Source organism: Gavialis gangeticus, unplaced genomic scaffold (genome assembly GCF_001723915.1).
Source record: "Gavialis gangeticus isolate Ggan-Ray unplaced genomic scaffold, GavGan_comp1, whole genome shotgun sequence".
Classification (NCBI taxonomy): Eukaryota; Metazoa; Chordata; order Crocodylia; family Gavialidae; genus Gavialis; species Gavialis gangeticus.
Window position 1 is genome coordinate 84,537,702 of NW_017729025.1, and position 12,098 is coordinate 84,549,799.

Sequence of the window (12,098 nt, forward strand, 5' to 3'; positions counted from 1 at the left end):
CTGCTGCAGTGGCCATCAGGGCTTCTGGAGGCTCATGGCAGAACCCCCCACACAGCACAGGGTAGTGGGGATTGTCCCCCAGCCTCCCAGCAGTGGGGGCTTTTTTTTTTTAAAGAGCTGGGAAGCTGGGGCTGGGGGCTTGTGACAGAGGCCTCTATGCAGTGGGGATCACCCCCCACCCCCCTGGCCTGGCAGCAGCCGGTGAGTGCTGGGCTATTTTTGTTTAAAGAGCCAGGAGGCTGGGGATGGGAGAGTGGGTGGGGGATGGGGCCTGTTTGATTTGGAGATTCAGCCAATCCGGTGGTGGCTGAATCTCCAAATCAGATTCGGCCAAATCAATTTGTGACAGTGATTCACTGAATTGAACCACTGCCCCACAAATCAGCTGAATCTGAAGTGAATACTAACTGCTTTGCACAGGCCTATCAAGAACAGTTTCCTAATGGTCTGTCCAAGCCCTGGTAGTCTATAATATATTCATAAGGATGGGATTCAGTACACACTTAGAAAATTTTCAGATGACCTGAGGCTAAGTTGAATTATGGACACTTTGATACACAAGATAAAGACCTGGAGCTTATAGTGGACCACAAGCTACTTATAAGTCAATAGCATGCAATTGTTGTGGGGGAAAAAGACAAGAGCATACTGGGGTATCTTAGCAGTTATATTAATGGACTCTGTGCTGGTAAGTAGGGGGGGAGGAGGTGGAGGGGACCATGGGGGACCCCTGCAAGGCCCCCTCCCTCCCTCTACTTACCAGCATGGAGTTTGGGTCCAGCTCCCTGCAGCGGTAAGTGGGGACTGCCCAAATCTCTGAAGCTCTCTGTATCTTTTCCAAATTGATTTGGAGAGCTTCAAATCTATTCAGACACTTTTATTGGTCTCCTGATTTGATTTAGATTGAGAGATTTGGCCACCAAATTGGGCCGAATCTCCTCCAAATTGAATCCGCACCCAAAGCTTTGCACAGCCCTAGTATAGTATCCCTCCTTCCAATAAAAATTAAGCCATTGGGGATCATCACTCTTTAAGCAAAATTATCCAAGCAGTTAGGTGTCCATTTTACAATACTTTCATCAAGATTGTATTTACTCAGCCCACTAAGGAGACTGTCATGGGAACAGTGCCAAAAGTCTTGCTAAAGTCAAGATATAGCATATCTGCCGATCTCCCATCCACAAAGCTTGTCACCTTGTTATAAAAGGAAGTCAGACTAGTTGGCAATGACTTGTCCTTGACAAATCCATGTTGGCTGCTCCTGATGGACTTATCACAAACTGATAGAGCTAGAGGTGCACCAATATATTTGTCCATATTATATCAGGATTGATAAAAGGAAAATTGACATTATTGGCAATGAGCTTTTTTTGGCCAATGTGGCTGATAATGCGACTGATACATGCCGTGTGCATGAGCACAGCTGCAGCAAGCACATGGCCAGGAATGCAGCCTGGCAGCTTGAAGAGCAGCTTCTGGCCAATAAGTCTGTGGGGAGTGGGGGAGAAGCATGGGGGAGGGAAGGGGCATGGGGTGGAAGATTGAGGCCCTCACAGTGAGGGAAGGACTAGGACTAGGGCAGGGGCAAGTAATGTCCAGCCTGAGCAGGCTGTGGTGCAGAAAGAAGCTGCAGGAGGCTTGTCTGAGGGGTGTGGGGAATGGGGAGGGGGGAAGTTCCCTATTGCTTCCCAGGGGAGGTATGGGGGACATGTGCTCCCCAGACTTGTGTGTGGGGTGAGGGGAGGCTGCTCACTGTGGGCTTGGGGCCAGGGGCTGCGCCAGCCTCTTTTTGGCAGGGTGCTGTGCTGGGGTTGCACTTGGGCTGGGGGCTGACAGTGTTTAGAGAGAGACCAAGGGGGGGCTATGGTGAATTTTGGCATGGCCGCAGCCTACCCCATAGCCTCCCCTCCCAGCACCACCACTGCCCACCCCAAGCACCCGCAACAACATACTTTGAAAATTGGTCACCTCAAAGTGGGGAGCGAGCCACTGTTATTGTCTTCTGTTACTCCACTGCAGAGTATGCATGTCCAGTATGGGATGATCAGTTTATGCCAAAAAACTAGACCCAGTTCTAAATGACAGCTGTCATGAAATAACAGGATGTCTAAGGATGCATCTACATGTCGCTATATGGCGTGCTATGGTGATGTAGCAGTCACATGTGTCTATGTGCGTTGTTGTAGCAGCGCACTCCCCAGGTATAGCACACTGTTATGGTGACATAGCAGTGAAATTTACCATGCGCATGGTGCAGTACCCACCCATCCTGTGCAATGCTTTAGTGCTTCCAAAGGAAGCACTAAAGCATGGCACCACAGCAACGTCACCATACGACAATGTGTAGACACGCCCTAAAGCTAGCACTAAAGGATAGCCTGTACTTACTGGCTGCCATTGCACCATCTGATATCAGAAGAAAGGTAGCAAGCCAAAAAGAAAGATCAAGGCAGATGAAAGACCCCAGGCATCCACCCTGCGATCACGTAGAGGTAACTAAATAGCTTGAAGTGCAAAAGAGTTTTGTGACCAGTGTTGCACTGTTAGACATGATGGCTGACAGGGCACAACTGAGGTTATGAAAGAAAAGATTACATGCAATCAGATTCTCTGAAATGTACCTGAAACCCCAGGAGAACTTTCCCAGAGGGGCTGATCTAGACTGGCCAACATGATAATGCCTGAATCTCCTGTGTATGCAAACTAGAAGATCAAAAATGAAATGCAATGAAATGGGGCTACTGTAATGAGCATATGCGAGTGTGATGAAGTGCAGACTATGGAGGACCTGCTTGTTTGCCAACTCCTAGATGAGACCTGTATGAATGGGGGCCTCATGCGGCAACAGAATGAGCCATCACTTGTGCACAATTCTGGAAAAAACATCTAGTTTATGACAAGGACATGAGAAAAAGAGCTGGAAGGGACCTTACAAGGTCTTCTATTCCAGCTCCCTGCTCAAAGCTAGAATTAAATTAACCTTATTTGACTTTACCTCAAGGTGCGAACACAGTTATGAGCTTTCTTGAATGTCCTTGCACAGACTGCTGTGCAAGCCGTTGTAAACCAACATTAATGAGAATAGATTGTACAGAAGATTGTCATGGGGAATGTGATTCTTCACTGGAGCACCTCACTCAGTAGTAACTGGATAGGCTGTCCCTCTGAGAAGGTAATCAAATTAGAGAGAATAAAACATAAGACTGAAGATTAATCAAGACAGAGAATCTTGATTTGGAGCAGAATCAGGGATTCATAACTTGAAGAAAATCAGTGTAGTGATAAATGGTTGACTGTAGCTCTGGCTTTGGCAACAGTAAGTATCTGTTGCTTATATTATACAATTAATGTCAGTAAATATAGAATGGTTAAACAGAAGATGAAGTAGATGAAATGGAGAAGGAGAAACGGAGAATTTCAAAGGAGGAGAAGCTACTTACTTTGCCGTTGTAGTAGATAGTGTTCATCCACTTGGTGAAGGTTTTCTTCTGCATGGACATACGCTGCTCTTGCAGCTCCTTGATGTGGTCTTCTGCATCCATGGTGACCTGAGACAAAAGGAGACCCAATTGTTGTTCATGTGTACAGATGGTACTTGCTAGAGATCTGCTTTATTTTGTATCTAGATGTAAGAGGCTGCATATAGAAGCAGCAATAACTTGATTTGACTGCTTGAATGGATGAACAAATGAACCTCTTTAAAATCTGTACATTGGGGGGTTTACCACTCATTAATGTATGTCTGTTAATTCATTCAGATTATTTGGTCTATCTGTATCTATACCTCAGTAAGTGAAGCTAAACTATAATGACTTGCCCATGAGTGAAACAAATGGTTAACTGTTGTGGTTTACCTTCTACTTATTCCAGAAAAGAGTAAATAGGCAGTATTGTACATTAATTTGAAAAACAGAACCCAACTTTCCCCCCCCCTCCCCCCCACTTCTCGAATCAGACTTGTTTTCACTGTTTATACCCTAAGCCAGGGAAGTTCAGCCATTAGGAACAGATCTCAAAACTTTCATTCAGTCGCTCTTCCTCTTGCTTTCATGTTTTAACTTTGATCTCTTTTTTATTGAATGCAGCTTTTCTTTCACTGTGAAAATTACACAGACACATACAAAACTCAGAATTTACACCAGTCTGCCTGATTACTGACTGAGTAATCTTAGACCTGACAGACCACTGTTCCTTACTTCTACTCTCTTTCTAGACAGTCCTCTGACTTTCAGATACACCAGGGTCCAAAAGCCAGAAGTAACACTACAGAAAATCCTGAAAACAGATGACTGAGAACTGGATCTCAGCTTCAGTTTCTCCAGGCTGTGGGATCTACAGACCCAGGCCCTGATGCGTTGCTTAAAACCAATGACAGTATTCTGGTTCACTTCATTTACTTGTTCTCAGGATGATCTAGGGTGTTTCTGCTTTCAGACCCTGACAGATCTGACAGAATAGAATGGTTGTCTATGGAAGGAATGAAAGATATGCAGCTCTCTCCTTCCACCATTGACATATCTTGTAGCAAGAAAGGCAGGACAGGGCACTGGTTTGCAAGTGTCCATCCCATTACAATTCAGACTTTTGATTCACACAAGGGTCCATGGCATAAAATTAGACCTCAGATATCTAGAAAAAATTATGAAGAAAAAAATCTCCAGTTTCAGAATTTATGGTGCCATTAAACTGGATTTTGAATGAACCAACAGTTTCTATTGGAACCATCAAACCTAAGCATTATTTTATAACAACAATGTGCCACTCACCCAGAAAGGAGATGAGTTTTAGAAAAAAAAATTCTGTAAGGTTGGAAGCATTTAGCGACCAGAAATTCTGTTTCTTAGGTGTCTTTCTTTATTTTCTTTGGAATTTGTACAGAAATAAATTAGGATTAATTACCTGGAAGAATAGAGAATCTTGGAGTTGTACCAACAGGTGAAGAAGGTAGAGGCAGGCAGCTGCCTTTAGCCAACTGCAAAGAAAGAAGGGATGGGAAAATATCAGACTGCAAAAACTACAGGGGAAGTAGACTAAAGGTTTTGCTTTGGATTTGTTTCCTGCTGTACAGGCTACAAAGGAAATAGTCCATAGAGTTATAAACCCCCAAACCATCTGGCAAATGGAAAATTGCAGCTCACATGGTATAGGATGAAAGTAGCAGTACAGAATGGAAATTTGTTTATATGCTACTAAATCTAATAAATAAATAAATACCAAAAAAGCACACAACATTACAGAGCCTTGTTATTTCTGTGGTGTTAGAGTGATGCTGTAGCTGTGATGGTCCAGGAATTATGTGAGAGGTGAATATTTCTTAGGGTGATATCTTTTATTGAATCAACTGCATAGTTGGGAAAGAGTTAGACAAGCTTTTGAACACAAGACATTCATCATCAGGTCTGAAGAGTGAAAGCTAGCACCTCATTGTAAAAGCCAGCACAGATACTACTCTAAGAAACCCTTGCCTCTGTTATTTTAGGTCATCTTTCTTTCATATGCTCTAACACTGTCTTGTTTCTATAAAATGCTGGATTTTCAAAATTAAAAATAAAAGTATGGGGTGGGGATATGTAGCTGAAATTTTCCCCAAAGCTGTTTGATGCTAGTTGGAATTTTGTAAGTTTTGCCAATTTACCAAAAAAAAAGGGGGGGGGGGAAAGGTTTTATTGACCAATTTAGCTACTGAACCCCTTGTTTACTTGACAAATAACCAAAGAAATGTCTTTCGTTAACCGAATGTTCTCAGAGAGACTGGCTTTTCTCTCACTCCTTTGACTCTTGTTTCCTTCCCCTGGTCAATTTGTTATCCTGAGAGCTGATGACCATGACAAATGTTAAGATCATAATAGTTGTCCCAGACAATTTTGTCTGGGAGGATAGAGAGACCTGGGTATGCAGGCATTTGTAAGATAACATTTGCCCAGCTACCAGACCCAGAAATTAATGGGAACGAGCTTCTGCAAGGCTTCATCCTTGTATAATGTTAGATATTTCCTTTGCAAATCTTTATTCCTTACCTTCCCTAGTAATGTACTCTACAGAATTACCCACTTCGGCATGAAATACTTCAACCTTTATCTTCTTTTATATTTTTTATTCAGTTAATACATTAGTTAAGTATTCGCTTTCATAATTTCAATTTTTTTCTGATGGCACCTCTGAAATCTGTTTTGTTTTAAGGGTCAAATTCTAGCAACTTAAAAAGATTTCTGGTAGATGCAAATGAAGCTGTTTTCCTGATAATTACTTTCTCACTCTCTGCCCAGTCTCAAACAATTGTTCACACATGATAAAATTAGAACAGTAAAAGGAATCTGTTGTCTTCTAAAGCTGATTACATCCAACTGAAGCTTTGTGGCAAACACTTCTTCCTACATTACAGCAAAGTTTCACATCAGGACAGATAATAGGCCATTCATTTACATTTGCACAGTGGAAGGATGTTGCTAACAACAGAATTTGACTGCAGCGATGCATTTCATTTACTCCAGTAAGAGAAGGAATACTAGATATTGATACTTACCCAGTTTGGTAGAAATTTCCATTTGAAATCCCAAAGTCAGTCGTTCCAGAAAATAACCTACAACTCCAAGTTTGCTCCTGTTCTCACATTCAGTTCCTCCTCTGCACTTGACATGACCTTTGAATGCAGTAATAGAGGCAAGGTATTTATAATCTACATATAAACCTTTCACCTGATTGTGGAGGAAATAACTTGCTAGAAGTCAAGAGGCAAAGTTTATTGCAAATCATGTTGACCCGACTGTTATGCTTATAACAGATATATAAAGATCAAGTCCATAGCTGCTATAACATAAGAGAGTTTTCCTCAGATAACAGTGGAGACAGCACAGATGTTCTGCTAGAAAAATCACAGCCCTCCATAATCACATTGCTGGCACTGATTGAGAATAGGATATTCAGTTTTCTGTGAAATCACAGCTGGAAAATGAGGTTTGAAACCGATAGTGCAGAGTATGCAAAGGTTGAAGTTATCCACAAGTAATTTAAATAGGGTGAATCAAATGTGAAGGCATGGTCATACATATTGAAATTAGCAAGGCACTGTTGTGAAGAAGTTCACTGTAGCGAGGAAGGTGGTATTGGCGAGGTGTTTTTTGGAAGAAGCTCACATTATTCAACTTCAGTTAACAGCAATAAAGGAACTAATATTAAAGCTTGCAGAAATTGTGACCTGGCCAGAACTACATTGTCAGAAAGCTGATAGATGACTGGCATAGATGTGAACAGGGTTGAAGATGGATTTACACAGTTGGAAAATTAGTTGGTATTGGCAGTCACTGCTTGCAGGCTGGGACTTGACAGCTAGCTGACTGTGGATTGCTGGACCTTCTATTTCTAATATCAAGCAGAAAATAGACATTTTATCATTAGAGTTTTATGCTGGTATTTTTTTCTCTAGGTGCTTGATTTAGAATTCAATGTCATTTCCTTTTACTGGCTAGTCCCTCCTCTGCCACACAAGTTCAGGAAACATGCAATATAGGACACATACATATGACCTTTTAAGTCCAGATGTCCCAGAGGTTAATCATTAGCTAATATGTGAAACGAAACTTCTGCTTTTATGGTAACACTATGGGCAGATGACCTTGTTGCATAATCTCTGTAGATTCTAAATGTTTCACTTCCTACTCTCTACGTGCCTGAGATATGATGAACAAGTCTTATAAAAATATTCAAGAGCCATAAAGCCATATAATCATTGATTTATACTTCAACATTGTAAGAAGAGTAAAAATACATGAGCAAATCAAATTTTAGAATATCTGGAAAAAGGGCAGCTCACTGTGATTCACAGAAGTATATTTGAATTAATGAAGTGAGTCAGTTGTACCATCAATGTCAATGTTCACTCATACACAGGTGACTTTTAAAAATATAATTTCTAATGGTGGGATCCATCCTTTCTTTGTTCTGTTGAAAAGAAATGGAGTCTTGCGTTTAACCTTGCGGTGGAATCAGATCTTCTTGGCATATTTTGCTCTCACTCTACTGGGAATCTGAAGTAGTTCCAGCAAAGGCAGGGTCTCCTTTTTTCTCCTATAGTGGGTAGGAGTCCTTGCTGGCTTGTTTAGCTGATCTACTGCACAGTATACCTGGGACTTCACGATTAATGAGATGCAACTCCAGCAGCCTCTTCTGACCAGCTGTCCAGAAGTACCATTGTATTATGCACGTGAAAACTCTACCTATTGATAGGTAAAAGTGAGGCAAACCTCACTTGTGATTACTTGGAACTGAAAGAGATTAAAAGGAAAAAATATTTCTCCTTCCTCAATACGTTTGCTAAAGCTGAGTGGAAAAGCCCCCTCACTATTTCCATTCCTAGGAGTGGCTGGATTCAGATGATGGGGCTCCTTGTGGACTAGATCTAGCCTGGGGCAAAAGGTGGCTCTGGTCTGACGTACATGGCAGTTGCGGCATGGGGCATGCAGTGACAACTCCAGCTCTGGCCCAGGACACAAACAGGAGCTCCAGCTCCAGTGACTTTTGTTCTGGTATGGGGCAGGTCACAGAAGCAGTGGCAGAGGAGATAGGGCAGGTGTGTGGTGGCCAAATGCTTGCTGAATCAGCCCTTTCTTACTCTCCTGCTACCAAGGGCAGCAGGGTAGGCTTCTCCCTCCCCTTCCCTGCACCCCCAAGCCCACCAATAAAGCAGCTCCATGGGCCAGATTTGGCTCATGAGCTGGTTGCTGAACATCCCAGTTACAGGAGTCTTTAGCAGCATGTGAAGACATTAAGAAAAAGATGAGTCTCGTCTCCCCCAGCTATGCTGCCAAATTCTTCCTTCTCACTTAGGCTGCAAGCACTGAAAGATGAAGGCTAAATTCTATATCAAGTCAGTCATCCCACATTAAGCTGACCTTCTTCTCTTTTTACCTTTTCCTGAAGGTAAAACTAGGCAATGATGTATAACTACTGCTCAAAGCTTCTTTATGTAATATTTTTTCATCTTTGATTTCTGCCTTTTCTGACAGGGCTTGATAACATACAAATCAAACAGAGCACCAGTAAGCATTTTTACTTATGATAGCAATCCAAAGAAAGTCTTCATCCTGGAATTCTCATAAAATATAATCTGAGAAAAAGCAACATATATTATGGAGGGCAGGGTGAAACCAGTAATTAAGACAAATTTTGCTAATTTCCCATAGGACTAACTCAGTGGCATTTTCAAAAGAAGGGGACATGGAATCATTAAAGGATGTTTGTTTTATGACTCTTCCGGGTGAGAAAAGCAGCACGGAGACCAGAAGCAGCTATGGTAACAGACTTTCATTTGGAGGAGTCTTTCATTTCATGGGGGATGAGGGAGATAGGTGACAAACCAGGTGCTGGATTATTTGGAAACGGAGATAGAATTATTAAAGCGCCTCTACGCGAAACCTTTACAAAACAGGCAAGTTAATAAAAAAGCAGGAAGTGGCAGTGATACAACCCATTGGAGGCAACATCAGAATCAGGCCAAATTTATCCAGGTAATCGGGTGAGTTTTCTGCTTTCACTCAACTCAAGGCAGCATGCATTGTTAAACACCTTTCAAAATAGTCCTTGTAGTTAAGTCATCTTTAGGATGATCTAAAATTATATTAACAAGTATCATCTACATGTTCAGTCTTAGTAATTACAGCCTCTGGGTTGTAAATATTTTAGAAAAAAACAGCAACAAAACCCCTCCAAACATTACACCTCATACTTTCCATACCCAGTTGATAAAAAAAAAAAAATTAACATCCTTCTGGTTCTGTATCTCAGGTGACCAATACAACTAATAAAGCGCCCCCCCTCCTAATGGACCATCTTTTGCTTTACTTGTTTATATAAAGATGAATTGTTTTAATGAGAAGATGAGTCTCTTCTAGGCCTGGAGCCAAAAAAGACTAAGGGCTTGGGCATGCCAACTATACATCTGTAATTGACCTTTGCAATGGTGTAAATAAGGAGTGGCCAGATAAAATAAAACCCTGTACTAGAGCAACACCACTCAATCCATTGTAGAATTAACTCTGAAAGATTTAGGGATAAAATTACACCAGAAAAGAGCCGTGATTTTGCAGATTATGTATGTAAATATATGTAGATGTAAATTCTAAAGATAACACTGATGTTACAGATTGAAATTTCTGGAGTAGCTTCATATAAACCAAAGCAAACAAACAAACAGAAAAACCAAACCAGAACTCTTTTCATTTAAATGAATAATACAAATCAGTAAGGCATTCTTTTTTTGTTACTACTGGTGGGCACTTTTCCTGGTTTTGTTTTAAACTGACAATGAATACATGCATCCCTAACAAGCTTACCAAAAAAGAAAAAAACCAAACAAACAGAAAAAAAGGAACAGGTAGTTTACCATTAGTTTATTAATCAGCAAATTTTATCACAATTACCTGAATACGATTACAACGCATGTTAAAAACGTTACAGTATGGAATGTATTGTACATATGATCAAAGTGCAATTCTAATAGCCTTATGTCCTTGTTTGCTCATTCAGACAAACTGAAATGGTAAGAAATGGTAATTACTACAATAAGAAATGGTTATTAAATATTTTCTTAAATATGAAAAGACAAATGCCTTTGGAGTGACCTTAAAATAATTAAAAGTCATATGATGACTAGCCAGTGTGATAGGAAAAAAAAGAAGAGAAAAAGCAAAGTGGTACATTGTTACCCCAAATAAATCTAAGACCCAAACTGATTGAATTATAATAATAAAAAAAGCTACCAGACAATTAAAACAGGACATGAAAAAAATTGCATTACAAGTGAATTTTACTGTTGAAAGTGAAAAATAATATTATTCGCTTGAGACAGGTGTATTAAAAATAGGTTCTGTAAATGTATTCATGCCTATCCCCAATGAGGTATATGTTATTTTTGACCTGGACATTAGAACTACAGTACAGGTAAGAAATCACTGCAAACCCAAACACAGGCACAGCTTTATAAGGTTTGTTTCTACTTCCAATATGGCTAAAACAACGACAAAAAGAAGGCCTTTCTCTTTCTGTTCAAGATGAAAGCAAAAATCCCAGGCTTTCATAGGAACAGAATCACAGACTGATATGAATTAATTGTGCTACAGAATAGCCGAACATGGGTAGAGGGGGTAGCCTATATCTGTGTTTAAGAAAAAAAACTAATAACAGCTGTTCCTGTTCTCATAAAAGTAATGTCTGATAATATTTCTAAACACTCTTGTAGTCCTGATGAATGTAGGCCTACAAATACTGGTATCCCAGACTTAGGTCTTTCCTGAGCAGGGGATAACAACACTATCAGACTGAGTGATGGCAATTGTGGTATGTGCTGCTCCTGAGAATTATTTAGGAAAGCTACCACAATTTCCAAGGACGCCATCAACTAAGCAAATGTGGATTCTGTTGCAATATCAATGCACTGCACCACTTACACTTCACAGTTCAGCTACGAAGCATTTATATTACTCTAAGAAAAGAAGCATCAGTGAATCAGCTTCCCCTTCCCCATATACAACTTTGGCATCCCTCTTTTGGAACAGGCTTCCATAAAAAGTCATAACAAACCATTTCAACCTTCGTGAAACAGCAATCCCTCTCCTCAAAACAAAATTTCAGCCAAGTCAACATGTTCCCATTGAACCTAATTTCCAGGTTCACTTGGAAAAAAATTGTATTACAAGTTGAACTAAAGGGGATTGAAGATGCCATGAAGCGAGTGTTTGTACATAGTAAGGAGTGGAAAGAAGGTTGGTGTCATCTTTTCATTATCAACAGAAATGGAGAGAGAAATTAAGTAACAGACAGCAGGTCACTGAGGGGAAAATCCTGCACCACTTTTTGGTGGGCAGGGAAGGTGGAACCCGCTATGATTCCAGCATGCCAGACAGTCAGGACCTGGAAGCTCACACGGTGGTGATTTAGAAGACCAGGCCCACCATGGATTTCTGTGCATTTGTGTGCAGAAGGGTCAAGAAGGGAGATGCAAGATTTGAGAATCAGAGCTGCTATCAAGAAGCTCCATTTCTGATCCTGTGCTACATTGTGCTGGAGTAAAAAAAAAAAAAAAAAAAAAAAAAAAAACTTTTTCT

General features: G+C 40.8%; 1 protein-coding gene across 1 annotated transcript in view; it reads right to left on the reverse strand.

The window, feature by feature from the left end:
- SPTBN5 (spectrin beta, non-erythrocytic 5) overlaps positions 1-3,549 on the reverse strand; it is a 174,998-nt gene extending 171,449 nt beyond the window's left edge. Inside the window, exon 1 of the mRNA XM_019519061.1 lies at positions 3,441-3,549. Coding sequence (XP_019374606.1) covers positions 3,441-3,542 — 102 coding nt within the window. The 5' untranslated portion in view covers positions 3,543-3,549. The remainder of the gene's footprint in view (positions 1-3,440) is intronic.
- Positions 3,550-12,098: the final 8,549 nt, after the last annotated feature.